The sequence below is a fragment of the Candoia aspera genome, chromosome 3, assembly GCF_035149785.1.
Source record: "Candoia aspera isolate rCanAsp1 chromosome 3, rCanAsp1.hap2, whole genome shotgun sequence".
Lineage (NCBI taxonomy): Eukaryota > Metazoa > Chordata > Lepidosauria > Squamata > Boidae > Candoia > Candoia aspera.
The window spans coordinates 172,749,404-172,769,296 of record NC_086155.1 but is presented as its reverse complement, the minus strand read 5'-3'; the positions used below and the strand labels follow the sequence as shown (position 1 = coordinate 172,769,296).

The window sequence follows — 19,893 nt, the reverse complement described above, 5'->3', positions numbered from 1 at the left end:
TATTTCTTTATAGGCATTGGAAGCGACTCGAAGCAGAACAAAGTCTAGAATAGCAACCTGCTCTTTGGCTTTTGATCTCTATATTTTATTATTTGTGCCAGTTTTCTTTCTAAGGGTGGTGTATTAAATAACTGATCCCAAGCTTTTCCTTTCTATTATAAATATAACCTGTATTTGCAGTCAGTCAAGTCCTTCTTGGCTATATCTTCAACTGATTGCAGGAGAAAAGATACTTAAGTAATTCCGCTGAGCTCAACTGACCTAAATGAAAGGTCCTGAATTGGAATATTAATCTCCCAAGACATTCAATACACCTATTTGTGTTTGCATGTATTTCACACATGCCTTCCCCACCTGGGTGCCCTCCAAAAAGATTAGATTACAATTTCCATTATGCATGGTAAACATGATCAATGCCATGCTGCTGGTGGTGATGGGAGGTAATCAGGTTAGGAGAAACTTTGGAGGTGATATTTCTGTGCTGCAAACTAAGTTAGGCTTCTTACTGCAATATTTAAACTCAAGATAACTTCGAAGTGGGTGTGTAAATACATATGTATGTGTGTATACACAGACATGCACACCTTCTAATTTTTATTTAAACAAAACTGGAAATCTCTGCCTAAATAGTACAAGAGAATTTCAACGGATCCATCTTTCAGTGACTGATCACTGCTGTTTCAGACATTATTAATATAATGCACTCTTAAAAAAAAGGGGAAATTGTTTTACAATCAGACATTTACTTATTATTCTGGGCCACAAGGAATCTTTTGCCTCTAGCTTTGGACACATAGACACATGGCTGGTGATAATCGTTACTTGCTCCACAATGACGGAGAGCCTGATTTTTCAAGCGGAATGCACGTTAATGTGTATTAAACCTGTCTTTTGCTTCAAGAGATTCATGGGCCACTGAAGTCTGAGGATACAGCTGTATTTTGCAGTGATTTCAATCTCAGTCTAGAGCTAGTAGTGGCTGGGTATTCTCATTCACATTCTGTTCTTCATGTTTTAATGTTCCGGGTTCCACCACTGATTGAGACCTGAAAAAAGCAGAATAGTAAATATTACTTAGGAATTAAAAGAGATGTCTACTGTTAATCACTGTTGTCTTTCTGGATACCAAATCCATGTATTATTTCAAAGAGGTAGCTAGTAATTGTATTTCTTTTCACTCCTGAAAAAACAAGTACTTGGGATCCAATTTGGTTCAGGAACTATCCTGAGGACTCTAAGACTTTGCCCTTAGGCAGTTTCAGTTCAGTGAGGAAGGAATACTAGCACTTTCCACTGGAGGGGTAGGGATCTGTTCCTTTCAAAGAACTGCTTTATAGTAATGGCAATTGCAGGTGAGAGGCCTGTGTATTGCAGTGTTTTAAATGCACCACTTCAGTTTTCCAGTAATGTATGCAGCAATATTTGAACACTGTGTTCCAAATTGCTGTGAGATTTACCACAGAGATTTGAATTAATGATGGATTGTGATTCATTCATGTTAAATGCCATTTAAGTATTAGCTAAATTTAGAAAGTACAAATTATGTTCCACATAAATAATCACCAGCAGTTACTTCAACATCACCACCAGGTAAAAATAGTAAAGCTACCATGCTCTCTCTTCTTAAAACTATTAATAAAAACAATCTTGGGAATAGGAAATCAGTTCCAGCTTGTTGCCAACATTGCTGTTTTCTTTCCAAGGACAAGTGGCCTCTTCAGTGAGAGAAAAGGGGGAGGTTTCTTTGCTTTCTATAACTTTCTAACCCTCAAATTAAGTCTTGGATCATTTGCAATGAATTGAAAGCACCTACTGCTTTTCCAAAGCTAATTTGCAAGAGAAAGATTTGAGCCTGAGAGAATGACATTCCAATCCTAGGCTCAACTAGGAAAATGGCAGGGAATGAACAGCAAACATTTATATTTCCCATGATCAGCTTGTCCATTACGGGTCACCCAAAGTAGTTTCATATTACAATAATCTGGGCAACATTGCAGGGTAGTTTATTGGTAAAGAAAGAACAAGATCTGTGACAATGTGATTCTGCACATTCCTGCATAGCTGGTCCAAGAGTGCCTTTCTGTAACACTAGAAGTGGCTAACATTGCACCTAGTAAAAAAATCCGAACTGTAGCTGGTCCCTTAAGGACTGAAATGGGTCTACTCACTCTTGTCCATCATTTTCATAATGAGATTCTGAGGAAAGGAGGCTGCTGCCAAAATGGCATATATGTAATCAGATTGTGATAAGCAATTCCCAGCAGGCCAAGCCAACATGACCAAAGGTTGAGGGATACTGGATTTTGTAGCTCATGGACATCTGGAAGGCCACAATATCTAGAAACCGCTAAAGGACTTTTCTGCTCCTGCTCCTGCTATGCATTGTGCTTTATGGAGAGCAGTTAAGCTATGAAACTGCAGCAAGTGGGGGCACCCCTACCTCCCAGATCACTATCCACAGTTTGGACCAAGAAAAGTTGTTCTCAATTCAAACTTGGCTGTTGTGTTTTGATAATTATACAGCACTGGTGCATAATTGTTGTAGGAAACCCATGGGTTAATTTGTAAAGATCTCTGTAATTAAACAGTTTAGACCAGGGTTAGGTAAATACAAGGCCTTTGGGCACTTCTGTTGTTTCCCACCAAACTTCATATTCCTATTCCAACTGTCTGTTTTTTAATTATAGGAAACTTTTAAAAGTTAAAATGACATGGGAAGTTGGCATGCTTCTAGAAAAGCATCCATTTCCAATGTCATCTTGATTTCTAAAAATGGTTCCAGTAGATATTTCAAGGAAATAAAAAGGTTCCTTTAGAGAGGGGCCAGGACAGTCTCTGCAGGGTTGCTATGAGAATTAGTCTCAGCATCGGTTGCATAAAGTTGCTTAGAGTTGAAATCTGGCTGGGCAGGTCCTATGGAATTGACTGAGGCATGATCTTGCTCGATTATCTTTTCCTGGATTGAGAGGTTCTGCTCATGGTCATTCATGCCTTAGTGACTTCGTGATTGGACTACTGCAATGTACTGTACATAGGGATGCCCTAGAAGGGCATCTGGAAACCCAAAGCTGGTCCAGAATGGAGTAGCACAGATGTAACACCACTGAGCTGCACTGGTTTTCAGTAAGTTTCTGGGTGCAATTCAATGTGTGGTTTATCCAGTGTGAAACCCTATATGGCACACAACTAGGATAGTTGAGAGACTGCCTGCCTTTTCCCCATCTCACCTGATTCATCAAGGTGAGCACGTTCCAGGTCCCTTTTGTGAAACAGTGTCATATTATGGAACCTAGGAGGCATGCCTTCTCTGTTCTGGTACCTGCACCATGGAACAGCCTTCCCCCTGAAGGTTGGATGGTTCTGTTGGCCTTTTGAAAGGCCTTAAGATGTGGCTCTTCCCGCAATCCTTAGGGCCAGTTAATAAAGCCTGGTTTGTGGTTTTGCCCTGGTTGATTGAGATTTTTTGTCTGTTATCTTTACTGTTTTTTTTCTATTGCTTTTATGTGCTTGTTAGCTGTCCAGAGTTATTTTATTAAGATGAGCAATCTTACAAATTTGCATAATTACAGTCTCGAAGTATAACCTTCCTTTTTATCTGTAAGCATTGAACAAGTTTCCTTGAAATATTAAACATATCAAATTCAGCTTTAAAGTAAGTCTCTATTTAATAAAAACACTGTGTGAAAGCCACAATTCCCACTCCCCAGCTTTTTATTTCTGTCCTATTATTCTACTTCTGTGTTCTTAACAGGCTTATTTGCTACAACCGATGTGTGGGGGAGGAAGGAACCATGACCATCCTGCTGTGTTTCCTCTGCTGGTTGAGCTTTGTGCCTTTCAAACTATAACCAATCAATCAGGCTACATTGCAAAGCTTCTATTCACTTGGCTCTCACCTCCCATCTGTTCATTTCCCTCTAATTCTTCACCTATTACACAATTCCTCCAGACTATTGTCTTCCAATGATTCATTCCTGCTGCAGAAAATAATGGGGAAAAGAGTTCCCTTCCAATCTGTTGCTATTGATTTTCTTGTAGATAACTTGTGAAGGTGTTTAAATTTCCTTCTGTGTTATGGGTTTCTTTCATTCTAAGTTTTTTATTGTTTTGATTATGTACCTGGGTGGGTGGGTGTCTGAATGTTAGCCATAGCATTACCTGTGGAATCTTAGAAAGGCAAGGAGCGGAAAATCTATTACTACTCTCCCTGCTGGCCAGGGAACTGTACAAAAGATGTCTGTAAACCTAAGCAACTTAGATAGCCACTGCTAAATGTAGTAGACAAATTGATGCCTACTATTGATCTATCAAATATTTATACACTTGTGTGGCTACAATGAAAGACATTTGTGTATGAATTTCTTTTTTCTATTTAAAGAAGATTTTTTTTTTAATCCATCAATTGTGTCCAATTCTTGGAGACTGCCTGGACAAATCCCTGCAGTTTTCTTGGCAAGGTTTTTCAGAAGTGGTTTGCCATTGCCTCCTTCCTAGGGCTGAGAAAAAGTGACTGGCCCAAGGTCTCCCTGCTGGCTTTGTGCCTAAGATGGGACTAAATTCACAGTCTCCCAGTTTCTAGCCTGGTGCCTTAACCACTACACCAAACTGGTTCTCTTAAAGAAGATAGCATATGTCAAAAACTGATAATATAACATGATATTTGTGATAGCTGTGAATGAGCTAATTGGTACATATTAATATTTTACATATTAATGTTTTCTAGAGAAGTAGCCATGCTAGTCTTTTGCAACAAAAAGCAAAGAGCATTTTAAAGCTAATAAATGTATTATTGCATAGGCTTTCATGGCTCATAGTGGTGAGACAAAGTAGACTGTGATCCACAAAAGTTTATGCAATATCAGATATGTTAGTCTTCATGTGCCAGAAGACTGTTGATTTATGCCATACATCTCTTCCCAAAGAGTTTATAATCCACATTATAGAGAAAGAGGGGTTGTTGTTGTTGTTTATTCGTTTAGTCGCTTCCGACTCTTCGTGACTTCATGGACCAGCCCACGCCAGAGCTTCCTGTCGGTCGTCAACACCCCCAGCTCCCCCAGGGACGAGTCCGTCACCTCTAGAATATCATCCATCCATCTTGCCCTTGGTCGGCCCCTCTTCCTTTTGCCTTCCACTCTCCCTAGCATCAGCATCTTCTCCAGGGTGTCCTGTCTTCTCATTATGTGGCCAAAGTATTTCAGTTTTGCCTTTAATATCATTCCCTCAAGTGAGCAGTCTGGCTTTATTTCCTGGAGGATGGACTGGTTTGATCTTCTTGCAGTCCAAGGCACTAGAGAAAGAGGGGAGGAAACTGAAAATTCATGGTCAAACCTCCCATTATAGCATTGAAATTTTACATTTCATTTTTCTGGTCTACAGTTCAAAAATAGTTTGTTATATTTCAGATAGTTATTCATTGAAGTAGAGAAGATTGAATCTAAACCTTTTTATGCTATGTGGGACTCAAAGGGGTTTTGGTCAAGTCCCATCCCCTGTGTCTGTATCTGCTTGCTTCTTGATAATCACTATTTTGAGAAAAAAGTATACTTTATCTGGATTGCTGTTGCTGTTCAAGCAAACCTGAATAAGACCATTGCCCCTTCAGACCTTCTTCATTAGCATGGAAGATCAGAAGCTGAGCATAAAGTGCACCCCTTCACTGGCAATACTCTTTGAAGTCTCAGTTGAACAGGCCAAATTCCAGCCTACATACATGTTTATGGTGTCACTTGTCTGAACCATGAGAGATTTCAGGGACAATATTTATCTATGTTAGGCTTCCTTTAGAAGGAGAAATCCCCAGAGACTTGTGGTCATTTTGAGAGAGAGAGAGAGAGAGAGAGAGAGAGAAGGTCTAAACAAGCATCTTAAGTACTCCAACAAGCTGTGACCATCTATTTCTGGCATGAGTATAGAAAAGAGTTGCATAATTGGGGGCCATTCATGAAAAAGCCTTCTTTTGGTGCCTACCAGCTTCATACTTCACTGGAAGACTCCACATAGAGCCTTCATACCATTTGAAAGGAACATTCATGGAACCATGCCAGCTATTATTGCAGTAGTAGTGATAAATATCACAATTTGTATTCAGCTGTAAAAAGGAGTTTATAGATGTCATATTCTGCAGCATAATAGTAGAATCATATGTCTGCCCTGATTCCTCTTTTTTTGAAACAATTTTTGAAATTGGGGCAAAAAGTCGGAGAGGAAGAGGGTACTGAAAAATATTGCCAATCTCAAAGAAGTATTTATCATTTCTTTTATGGTTCTTGGAGGGTTTCTTTTTGCTTTTCCAAAATCCATCTTTGCAAATTTGATTTGATGATCTTTCAGTGCTCCTATCCTTCCTTGGTAATTTTCCTTAATGTCATTCATAGATCTGCAATTGATCTGGCATGACTTTCATGGCAGGGTTTCCATCTTTCTGAGGTACATATTAGAGCTTCTCTTGCCTATACTTCTTTCTCTTGCAGTGTAGGCAGCACACACAGAGGACAATTAAGTTGTCATAGTAACTAGCATGTATTTCTAGAGATGGGGAAGAAATCTTTTAAAAAGAATCAAAATGCATAAAGTATTTTCCAACAGAAAAAAAAATGGAATTTGTTCAGCCATTTTATCTGTGGGATCCTCCCAGGCTTAACAGTTTTAAAGTGCCCTTCTAAACAGTGATCTCCACAAGGGGATCAAAAAAGTGATGTGATAAAGTTCTACCTCTTTCACATGGTTGTGGCCACCATCTTGACTTTTTGACTCCCCTCCCAGAAGACACCCCTGCTTTTAAATCTCTACTTTTGTGATTTAGGATCCATTCCAATGTACATTTTTATTCACCAACATCATGAGGACAAGACCAGCAGAGACGAATAACCTGAAATTCCCAGGGTACAATGTAGTCTCACAAAGCCTTGGTATCTCCAAAAGTTGTTACCAAATTGATATTTTGATTTCAGGGAAGAGGAAAACACTGATTTTTACATAATATTAATTAAAATTAGAATGAAATCAAATTGAATTTCAGTTTCGTCCCAGCTCCACTACTCTTTGGAGTGTATCTGCCAGCACACCACTCAAAAATAATTCAGAATTTAGAATCTAAACTGCTATCTCTATCCTCTATCACCAAATAGATAATAGCTATAATACTTTGTACTGTACTGATTATTATATGTGGGGAAAAGAAGAACTGAACATGAGAAGTGTCTCTGTGTTTATTTTGTGTGTCTTAGAGTTATACTGCTATCGATATTAGTGAAAAAACTAATAGAGCACAATGCTATGTATGCTAATTCAGAATTAAGTCTCATGGTATGAGACTATGATTACCCCTAAATAATTGGTAGACTAGAACCTGGCTCTCCCCTGTGCCAGTCCACTGCCTTCATCACTGGCAAGCATGATTTCTGCGTAAAAGCTAATCCAAAGGACTGGAGCCCTAACAACAACAACATTCTGGCCTTGGCTCCTGTCAGTTCCTGAAAACAAGAGAAGACAATAGTTTCTCCCAGGATGAAGAATACATTACAGTACAGTACAGAATAGTTTGGTTCTGGTTGGAAGAGGCAGTCTTGCAAATACCTTGGTGCCAAGCCATATATGGCTGTATAAGTCAACACCAACACTTTGAACTTCACCCAGAAACCTGTTGGTAGCCAATGCAGAGCCCACAGCACAGATGTTATTTGCTTCTGATGGCTACCACATGTAGTGCCAACGGTAGTTTCTGAGTGGTTTTCAAAAGCAGCCTCCTGTAGATTGCAATGCAGTAGTCCAAATGGGCAGTGACAGGGACATGAATTGTGGATCCTTGCATTCCAAATGGGTTTGCAATTGATGCACCAGCCAGAGCTAGGCAAAGGCCCTGCCAGTCATGGTTTCTACCTGTCCATATGGCAGCAACTGTGAGTCCAGATAAACCCATTTCCTTAGAGCCAGTCTCTCCTGCTTGAGAAACAACTCTGGAGCAGACCGATAAAACAATTTCATCTTGCTTGGGATCAACTTCAGCTGTTATATTCCATCCAGTCCCTCAGAGTCTCCAGACAGGGTGAGAAGAACTCCACAGCATCAGTGGCCCAACCCAGGGTGGCAATATGCAACTGGGCATCATCATTATGCTGAAGATAGCTAAAACCAACAGATAACCTCTCCAAAGTCCAATTTGGCCCAAAGCATGCTCATGTTGTTATATGAAACTTAGGATCTCTATTGTAAAGACTACTTTGTAAGCTAACAATGATTGTATTCCTTCAGTCAGGATATGGAATCTTTCTTTATGTAAGCTAATGTTGGAGGTCAGTGTTCTGTATGTGCATGTGGGTGTTCTTGAAAGCAGGAATCTGATCTGAGCAAGTTAAGCAGTTTTTATAACAGAAATATTTATTTACAGGAAATACATTATAAAGATAGGCAAGGCCCACATCCTACCACCAGCAGATGCAAAAAAGCATGTGATCTGTACATGTGTTCCTTGGGGGGAAAAAAGTAGGAAGTGACCAGAGATGAACACTCTCCTAGACAGAGCCAGCAGACTAATAGATCAAGGAGAGTCCCAGGGTAAATCCTTAACTGTCTATCTATACCCAACTGCCCCCTTGTAGTCAGGAAGTGCTGAATAGTCAATGACAATGTTTAAATCCATTAATCTATGTCTTTGAAATAATGAAAAACAGCTCTTGACTTTCTTCTCTGTGAAGTCATACAATAAATCATATTCATTTGAAGAGTGCTATCATATACCCCCATCAATTTTCTTTTTGTAAGACTAAACATTCCAAATTCCTTCAATCTTCTAACACAGTTTTTAAATCCCAGAGTCCCCTTTTGGGGAGAGATGGGCAGTGATAGAAATTATTGAAGAATAAAATAAAATAAAATCATCCTCAGCGCTGTTACTGTATCTGTTCCAGTTTGTCTGATTAAACAGTGGTGTCCACAGTGTTTAAGATGTACTCTGGTCACTTCCCACAATCTGGAAATTATATATGTGCTGATGAAGCCTAAAATTACATTTGTCCCTTTTTTGACAGCACATCACACTATTGACTTATATTTTAGTTTGTGATCAACAACTATTACAAGACCTTTTTCATACATACTATTTCCAACCCACCCCTTTTTATATGTGCCTCTGATTCTTGTTTCCTAAGTAAGCAATTTTGCATTTGTGTCTGTTAAATGACATTCTTTAAATTTCAGCTCACATTTCAAAATTATCAAAATCATTTTGAATGTTATGTCTGTCTTCTGGGATATTAGCTCACCCAATTTTGTATCATCTGCAAATCTGATAAGTATTCATTTCAAATTATTAATTAAAATGAGTCATCCAAGTCCATAATAAAAATGTTGATGAGTACAGGGACCAGAATTAAATCTTGTGGCAATCCACTCAGTACCCTATCTAATGAGGAACTGTTAATCCTTTTAATTGCCATACAATGCAGCCCACGCTTAACTAGATTACTAATCAAAGTTGCATAGGATATTTATTTATTTGATTGATTGATTGATATGGCTGCCAATTTGCTGAGTGATGCTGGGCAGCTAACAACCTAAACAAATGCATCAACCATAAAAAGAAAATCAAATACAGCAAAATATTGCCAGGATCAATAACCCACATAACACATATTTACTGAAATCAAGATATATTGTGTCTATAGCATTTCCAAAATTGATTAAGGAAGTTATGCAATAAAAAATGAATATGTTTACTATCACAAGACTTGTTCTTAAGATGACTATGTAGCTTTTTGATAATTAGCACATTACTTTCAGCCTGCTTGAAGATCAATTATGCTATGATCTGCTCTAGAATTTGTCCAGGTATGCAGATATTATCAGACATGTATAACTGTCTTTAAAATCTGAGGTGGTTTGGGGTGGTATGTGTGTAGATTTAACTTCCTAATTTTCAGAGCCATGATATTTTCAGGGTTTTACTCTACTGCCTCCATAATAAGGAGATTCCTTTCAACCCTGCTTGGTGTGATCAGAAGGCACCCAAATTACTTGTTATAACAAGCAACATGACACCATGATAAGCATTAGTATACCTGGAGAACATCATTTTTAAAACATTCCCTTCCTTTATTGCTGAGAGCCACTTTGGTGTAGTGGTAAAGGTACCAGGCTAGAACCAGGAGACCATGAGTTCTAGTCCTACCTTAGCGACAAAGTCAGCTGGATAGTCCTGAGCCAGTCAGTTCTCTTAGCCATAGGAAGAAATAAATGGCAAGTGTGTTCTGAAAAATGCTGCCAAGAAAACCACAGGGACAGTCACCAGGAGTCAAAACTGACTTGAAGGCACTTGAAGCTACCTCTATAGCTGCTGCATTGTCACTGATTGTCAAACAGCTGATCAGCATGCAGGCAGCGGTGACCTGACTCCACATCTGCCGCTAGCCTCCTTGTATATTTGGCAGCACCACCACCCCTTATTGCCTACATCCAGGGTTGACCATGCCCCCCACTCCTCTTGATACACCACTGATGTTGAAAGAAATAGAAAGTGACAGAGAATAAACCTAGAGATCAGTTATCATTAATAAAATCCAGGAAAGTGATAATAATCATGTATACTATTTTTTATGCTGCATGAAATAGGATTCCCAGTGTTATAACTGTCTCCAGAGTGAAAACCCCTTAGTATTATTTCCAAGGTCTTTCCTATATGGGCTGCAAAAATCTAGAACACCACTAGATGGCAAGGTTTTCTGCATCTCTTTCCTGCTCCTCATGGTCATTTCAAGTTTTGCAGCCCAGATATATTTCCTATTCCTTTATCAAAATAGAGAAAACAAAATTATTCTGGATTAGAACCTTTTTCTTTGATCTTACCTCTTCATGAGTTTTGGAGAGCATTCCCTCTCTAGGTTGGAACACGAATGCTTCACGTGCATGGCGTTGTAGGATGTGTGAGTGTATTCATTCTCATCGCTATAGTCTGGCCCGAGTAATGTCCGAGCCCACGTGCCCATGTCGTAGGGAGGAAGAGTCCCTCCAAACTCTGAGGGTAAGCAGTCAGGGTGTATAAGCTGGTGAAGGCTGTTAAGATTGTTTCCATGAAGAAAGATCTTTTCAAAAACAAAGCAGATATTAGGGTGGTGTTAGTTTGCTTGTGCTCAATTTTTCATAGCCATTCCAATAATCAAGATTTTTGTAAAAATAAGAACAAGGTACATAACTATAGAGCAAGAACAGTGGAGTTAAGTGGAGCTTTATGTAAAACCTGCCTTTGAATGATGCTCAGAAAACTCTATTGCTTTATGGTAAAATTGGGCCAGTCAGTCTCTCAGCCCAACTCACCTCACAAGGTGGTTGTTGTGGGGAAAATCGGAGGAGGAAGGAATATTTGGTATGTTGCCGCCTTGAGTTATTTGTAAAAATTATAAAGGCGGGATAGAAAATAAAATAAAACAAACAAACAAATAAAATAAAATAAAATAAAATAGCCATTGACCTGTTTGTTTGTTTGTTTGTTTGTTTATATTTCAAATTTCTATCACTGCCCATCTCTCCTGAAAAGGGGACTCTGGGCGGTTGGAATTCAGCCAGCCTGTTGTTGTTTTCGTTGCCTTCTGTTTTGTTTGCAGGCACAATTCAAGTTTTGATCTCAAAATATAAATCCCGACATGGACATGGATTCCTTTTTCACACCTTCATCAAGAGCTTGTGAAGTTGCCTTGTGAAGTTAGACAGGTGATGAATGAAAACAGAGTCCAGCCATTATGCATACCTTGTTGACCTTCAAGCTCCAGATAAAATCAATCCTCTCTTCCCCAACCTTTTCATGTATTTCAGTCTTTCCCAGATGTGTTCGACTTCAGCTCCAACTAACAACAAGTCATATATCAGGAAACTGAGAGCTACTTAATTGTATTCCTGCTTTGCTACCTGCTTGTTTTAGTATTCTTTTTGTTTTTGTTCTCTCTCTCCCTTTTTAAAACAAATATTTTTAAACACAATCATCATCTTATTGTATTACTATATTATTAGAATGTGGTGATTTCATTTTTGTTGTTGTTGTTTTGCACATGTCTAAGAAAGCTTTCAGCCTTAAAGCAGGCATTGGATAACAATTCCAATAAAGTAATTCTGAATTAGATTATTGAGTAAACAAATGGTAATGCAAATATAAACTGTATAAACATGGGTGAGAAAATAAAGTGATAAGGAGCAATGATACAGGAGTTTCCATTCCATTCCAAGCCACTGACTCTGATCTTTGAAGTTCTTCTACCATGACTGGGGTACATAAAGAACATGGACAGAGAGGCTGAGAAACCATTGGTATTTGCACAGAATGCAATGGGCATGAGCAGCAGCATCTGAAACCAAGATTCTTCAGCTAAGATTCCTAAAGAACTTCGCTAAGAATGTCCAAACTTCTGAGTTAGTATGTGCTGCTACAACAGAAGTGTCCACAGGAAACCAAGATTATCTCCAAATGGCAATACACACATGGTAATATCATGATGTATATTTTCACCCTTACCTACCTGCATTCTGATGTGTGATGCAAGAACTAAGTCATGGGGTTTGCATCATGATATCACAATGCACTTTTGTCATTTGCCCCCCTTGTCCTCCCATGGACTCCCATGTCCTGCAATCAAACTGTAACCAGAGATTGCAAAACTTAATGCCAGAGTTAGCAAGCAATCAGCACATTCACCTTTATTGCCCTCATAGTAGGGTTAAAAAATTATCGCATTGAATTGAGCTGTATTTCTCACATCCAATATAATTTCTAATGGATGTCTTTGTAAGATTTTAGATAAAAAATTCACAGAAATGTTTTCCTACTGAAAGACTCTTGGCTCATTATGGATGAGTGGACTCTACATTAAAAAAAAACAAAACCTAATAAATAGTGCAATCCTACCCATGTCTAGGCTGGTATATGTCTTATTAAACTCAGCAGAGCTTATTTCCATGGAAGTATATATAAGATTGCAGTATGCTAGTTCTTGCTCACAATGTCCCTCAATTTATTATAATCATTTAAAAGATTTGATCAAGTAAGTAGGGGCACACTATCAATCAAATAAACTCTGCTGTCAGAATTCTATCCATTAGAAGAATTGCATTTACGAGTGTCTTTTTTTTAATCATACATATGAATGAATCATATATTCATACATACATAAATACATCTCCATTATGCTTTTTCCTGCCAGGGTAAAACAATATGATGTAAAGTGCAGAAAAATAATTAAAAATAGTAGAGATAAAAAAGAAATAGGCAGAAGATAAAAGAAAGGGAAATTTAAATAAACCTAGTTAACATCAGCATCATTTGCTATACCTTCCTGTCCTTTCAGACAATCTTTCCTTGCCTTTATCATGTCCGTCTTCTGCTTCACTCATGGTTTTATTTTTCCTTAAACATATTTTTTCTTTTTGTGGATATCCTCAACTCCATCCAACCACAATTTTTCTGGAGTTGCCCTTTCTTTCAACCCATTTTTCTGCCTCCTTATATTGGTTTTGCAATTTGACCTTCATTGATTTTTTTCTATTTGAGCAAACCACTACAGCATCTTTTGTACCGGTCACTGCTTTTTCATTCAATCCACATTCATTCAACACCCATTCATTCTTGATCCTATCTCTTCTTGTTCAACACGTATGCTTCTTAATAATCCACTCACACTGGTTGCAACTGTTTCTCCTGGGATATCCAACTGTGATTTCCATATAACAAAGTACACACTTTCACTTCTTGCTGCAGTCATTCCACATATGGATGTACCAAGGCTGGTTGATAAAACTGGCTTTCAACCTCATTTGCACATCCTGAAATTTCTTTATCCATTTTTCCATTATGGGTAAACATTCTACCAAGAGACAAAAATTCATCTACTTGAATCTAGTTTTTCAACATGTATATATAACTTGCAATTGTTCATTTTGCCTTTCAAATTTTGCTTGTTTGATCTCTGGTGTATTAATTTTCAGATCCAAACTCCTCATTGCCTCATACAAACTATATAACATTTCAATAAATCATTCACTTTCTCATGTCATCATTTGCACACAAAAGTATATAGCTTTTTTGTATTATAAAATAAAAGAGATGTAGGTGTATTTCCTCCTTATTTCATGTCTTTAATAGCTTTTATAACTTTAATAACTCTTGCTTACTATTTCTTAGTTTCTTACTTATTTTTTACTTAGCATAATGTTGCATATCTCAGAAAAAGAAAAGTTGATGGGTATGTATGTATGCATGGCAAAAATCAATATCCCAAGTTCTTTTCTTTTATAGTAGCATTTGAAGTTTGAATTATTTAACTGTCTTCAGTGATATTGTTCTCATCCAGTTACATGAAAGACAGTGTGCTAAACAGCAAAATGAAAGATTTCTCCCAAGATTAATATATATGGAAAAGAAAGTTTTTTTGGAATTTTGCCAGTTCTTTTTTAACATAGCCCTGAGATGCTATCTATCTATTTTAACTCTATGTGTTTAGCAGCCTATTGTGACCCAGATGTCTTCCAGATGTATTGCAGGTAGGGAATGTGGGGAATGGTAGTCCATGACATTAAAAGGGCATTGGGTTGAAAAAAAAGATAATTTTATATTTTACAGAAAGTTGCTTTTCCACGTGTATATGATGAAAGATTTTTTGACACCTGGCTTGGAATCTGAATAATTCTCTCTTGCTGAAATAGTGATTAAATGTAGGTTGCTGACAAAATCCAGCTGAGACTTCATCCCTTGTTGCAAGCCACAAAGAGATAAAGGAAGAGGTAGAGAAGAGTAGAAATTCCCTTATATCACTTGCAGGCTTGCAACATCACAGAATTGTTTCATTTTCTCATTACCCTTTTCCGTGTCTTGTCTTTGAGGAAGGGCTTGATTAGCGTGTAGAGGGCATGGATGTACCACGGCTGGTTCACAAAATGGATGCCTCCAAAGCGAGCAGGAAAGCTGTCCTGTGGAGAAGAAGGAACCAGATTCTAATTAACAGAGACTGACAGAGAGACAAACAGCAGGGCTTGTGTCAGTCAGAGGCTTGGCTGTTAATTGGTACATTTGAGAGACAACTCAACCACATAGGCATACTACATTTCGTTTTAATGTTCTATTTGCTCTTTATACAACTGAACAGATTGGAAACCAGCCAGAGCTGGGGCTTATACTCATCCTGGTTCTGCTTTCATGGGAGCTTGTATATGTACATACCTACAAAAATGTGTGAATCTCTTTTCAAGCACCACAGCATGAATGTGACATGGATTGTGTTTTGTAATTCCCAACTGGGTCACAGAACCGAGTTCCCTTAGACATCTATGGACATGCCTTACCTCTTCACCCCCTGTCTTTGCCCTCCCTCAGCCCTTCCTCAAGGCATTGTTCCACTACTGAACTTTCTGGGTGAATGAATGGGCATAGAGGACAGAGGAAGATGTTGATAAGTGAAGCTGTTGAGAGGGAGGAACAGCGTGACAGCACCATGGCAACTGACACAAATGCCTGCTTTGGGGGTTCTGAACAGATACCCAGCAAATTAGTATGCAGGTAGAGTCAAGCCTTCCAGAGCCAACAGCAGTGGGAATCTGTTTCAGGTAAGCAGAATGGCTTCTATAGATGAATAGGCAGCTTCTGAAATGATGTTTCTCATAGATCCTGATAAATCAGTACATTAGATTCATAGGAAAACAGGGAATAAAGCAACAGCGAAGGTCTTTAGGCCTGAATATATATTCCAAATGCATTTAAGATGAAGAGCAAATTTCTTCTCCTGCGCTCTCTGAATATGAGATGGCTGTGCATTCAACAGAACAAAATAGCTGTCTTCACACCAATATACTACTCAATTATTCATTTATTTTATACATTTATAACCTGCTCACTCCGTGTCAAACCAGCCAGTAGCAATTTACAATATAAAAACAAAGCATTAATAATAAAACCTCACCATTACAAAAAAGGGTTAAGACCACAAAGCACTGTACAAAACTCAGAAACTAGATAATCAGAACGTGGCAGCCAGGCTTCTCTTGGGGATTTCTCAGAGGAAGCATACAACACGTCTTTTGGTGGAGCCTTGTTGAATGTTGTGTACAGATCCACATGCAAGGTTATGTGGATCGAGGCCAAAATTCTTTTAAAAGATAAATGCAATTCCCACTGTTTCAAAAGAAATGCAAAATTTGAAATGGATTTCAGTCTCTTCATGGAACAAACTGTACAATATTCTTTATTATTGTCCAGTGATAAAGTTAGAGAGTAATCTGATTATGGTGGTGAAGATGAAGAGGAATAAGATTCACATCGTTCCTGTGTCATATATGACTATAGAGTGAGTGCTGTTGCTAAATTCAGACTCAAGCAATTCTAGGATGAAGATACTGCATTGGGCTGTGAAATTTAGTTTCAGCAAATTCAGAAAATAATTAAATCAGTACACATAAAAAAAACGACTGTCTGCCATTAGTCTGCTTGTGTAAATCCTTGGTCTGTCTGTATCTATGCAACGCTATTAATTGGAAATGGGATCCATTCATCTATGCCCTGCATTGTCCTCAAAGCTGGCAGTGTACAGTAAGCTGTAGTGATGAATTTATGCGTCTAATTAATTTGGCCTGTTACCTTATCCCACAATAATTTGCTTTTACAATGCCCAAGGGCTTGCTTTTGGGGATGGCTGCAGCAGCCTAATTATACTACCCTTCTTAGATTTATAATAAAGAACACCCTGTTCAGACATTCAGAAATTGGAGTTCTTACCATGTGAGAACTCTGGTTATATCCCACTTCCTGCCAACATCACTGAAATGATACCTGCAGGAAGAGAACTTACAGTATGCATGGACCTCTGTGTGCACATATGTTTCCATGTCAGCAGCAACCCTGCTAATTTTTTAGGCTTCTAAATACACAGGCTGTTTTTCCCACCACAGATGTCCCAAAGGGCAGGAGGAGGATCTGGGATGTTCATAGGAAAAACACTGAATGAGTGGCCCCAAACCCCCTTTCTCTCTAATACATAAACTATGAGGAAAAAATAAATTATACCTTCTTTCCAGTGATCATAAACAATCTCTGTCAGCCCTCCAAGGTAGACCAGACTAGGAAACCAAAGTTATAAATGCTAATACTACTTTTATTATAAGGCTACAGTAACAGAAACTTGCAATCTGAATATGCTTTCTCCCTCCCTCCCTTTATCTTTGTGAGAACTAGCATGGGTCATGTCTGAGAAGTTTTCTCAAACTCTATTTCTTTCCTGGACTCAGATTTCTTTTATCTGACAGTTGACTTGGTTGTGGCTGTTCCTCTGTACCTCAAAGTTATTCCTTCTGTCCATTACAACATCAAGTCAAGAGGGCAACCACAACTGCAAAATCAAAGCCCCGCACATAAAAGGGGTGGGATTTTAATCATGACTTTTTTTAACACACACACAAACACATTCAGGATGCCCCTGAATGAATTAGAGTAAGATTTCTGCCAATACTCTATGCAGCAGCAGAAGAGCAAGGAACAAACTCCAAGTGTGTTTGGGAGCTCAAAAACTCCCATTTGCCATTTTATGGGCATCCTTTCCTTTCACCAGTCATTAAACTGTTCACTCTGAATCCTGAAGCCACTTTTGCCTAAAGACCTCGCAAGGAAGGCACAATAAGCCACTGAAAAAATAAGCAAAACATGTCTAGCTTGACTAGAGCATCTATATGATTTCTACAGTAGTTCTGGCATTCCATTCTGCTTGAACTCATTTGTTAAGGATTAGATGCTTACAGATGTGATTACATGCCATGCATATGGGCTTAAAATACTTTTGAGAAAGGCATGAAAAAAGGGACAACAGAAAGTCCTAAGATAATTATTATTGCATCCATATTTCCTTCTTGTGTTATGAAGAGTTTTAATCTTTCCCCCTTCATACATTGTGGATTGTAATTGCTTATCTGTTACTCATACTACTGCCAATCATTTAAAAAGTTATGTATAGTATATTAGTCCTGATCTTTTTGTTCAAACTGCTTTAGGAGATCAGGAATCAATATTTTTCATTTGTTGTTATATTGTTTGGATGTAATGGCTAATAAACAATGTACCAGATTGACTTAATATAAAAGAGGGAATGCTTCTGAGCCTTTTTCATTCTTCTGTTAGACAGGGATACTGTGCTGTATTCTCTTACTATAATTCAGTGCCATAAGTCAGGATTGTTGTATGACAACATCATTGGCCATGTTTAAATTGTCAGTAAAATCTTCTGACCTGGAGATTAATGTAGAAAGTATCAGATGGACAGTTGGAGAGTGTAAGTTGATCTGTAGCTACAGAGGGTATATATAGCTCAGAACAGGGAGAAAACAAGCCTTCCAGACACTGGACATATGGCCAGAGACCAGCTAGTGTCTAAAATAGCAGGAAGCGGAAGAGTTACTGGTGAAGCTTCAAACAGGAAGCCCAGCCCCAGGTGGCTCCAAGAACAAAGCCCTCTCCATATGTTTATTTAAATGCATAGGGAGACTTCAAACTTGGTGGAGAACAGGCCATGCATACAGCCCAGCTCATTCAGAAGGTCTGAAGGATGGTATTCTCATTTGCCTGAACAGACGTACAACTTCCACTTTATCTAGGACCTCCATGTGCCAGAGCAAATGCTCTGAAGAGGGCTGAGGACTGACCTGATGGAACTTCAGCAGAGGCTTGTAGGCAACAGAAGAAACTCAAAGCAAAAGAGGACAGGGTGTTGGAACTGCTGTTGTTGAATGAGATTTGATTGAGGTGAAATTTAGGGAAATTTAGATGGAGCAGAAAGCTGTTGAGAGCTTGTTTGTTTGTTTCATTTGTTGTATATCCTACCTTTCCTTCAGGAGCTCAAGATAGCATATATATTATCTCATACAGGTGTTTTCCACAGCAACTCTGGAAGGTGGATTGGGCCAAGGATAGTCAGAGTCCAGTCATCCAATGGATAGTACTTGAGTTTTTGTCTTCCTAGTTTTAATCCAGTTTCTAACCACTAACCACATTAGCTTTTACTAACTGAGATTAAATATTAGGAACAAAACCTGACCACATACAGTACAAGGTAGGTTGGATTTATCTCAGTGAAGCACTTTATACTGCAAAGGTAACACAACTCGCCTCACTGAAATTATGAGACAGTGCAATTTGCCTCATTTAGACACTTTGACTTGCAGTTTTCTCTTAGCGTCATCCATCACTTGCAGAATCTGGAGCAGGCTGAGGAGAAGAGTCAAGCATGGAAAGATTGCCTCTTGGCTTTGCCATTAGAAACAAAGCTCAAGGTGCTTAAAGGAACCAGCCTTTCAGCAAAGCCAACAGAGTGGCAATACAGTACTTCTGATCTCTTCTTCTGCTGCACCTTAGAGCAGATGCAAGTGGAAATTGTCATCTAGGCTCTTGGTGAATTGTATTGCATGTCCCTGTGCCCCTTTCAACTTCCTGTTAGGTGACCCTGACAGAATGCCTGTGGCTAGGTTATACCTCTTTTAGAATAATTCCTGTCATAAACCTTTTCATTTTGAATAACTTTGCCAGTCTGGATGGAAATGGAACCACAGAAACATGGGTGGACAATTTAACCATTCTTGGGGGTGGCTCGCACCCTAGAGTCCCTCCCACCAGCTTGGATTTTATACCTTCTTGGATTTTATATTTATTTATTGTATTTTATAGTAATTGTGATGTCGTTGTTTTTATGAGATTTTAATGTTTATATTTGGAGCCTGATTTTATTGTAAACCACCCAGAGTCCCTCTTTTGGGGGAGATGGGGGGTAATTAAATTTGAATAATAAATAAACAAACAAATAAATAAATACTAGCATATGGTTAATCCTATTAAACCATTTCTTCATACTTTTCACTGTAGGAAATGAGGTAAGGAAAAAAAAA

General features: G+C 38.5%; 1 protein-coding gene across 1 annotated transcript in view; it reads right to left on the bottom strand.

Moving 5' to 3' along the window:
- Positions 1-759: 759 nt before the first annotated feature.
- CLVS1 (clavesin 1) overlaps positions 760-19,893 on the bottom strand; it is a 45,304-nt gene continuing 26,170 nt past the window's right edge. The window contains exons 3-5 of the mRNA XM_063299330.1: positions 14,836-14,946; positions 10,843-11,078; positions 760-1,046 (exon numbers count right to left, since the gene is read on the bottom strand). Of these exons, the coding sequence (XP_063155400.1) occupies positions 959-1,046; positions 10,843-11,078; positions 14,836-14,946 (435 nt within the window). The 3' untranslated portion in view covers positions 760-958. The remainder of the gene's footprint in view (positions 1,047-10,842; positions 11,079-14,835; positions 14,947-19,893) is intronic.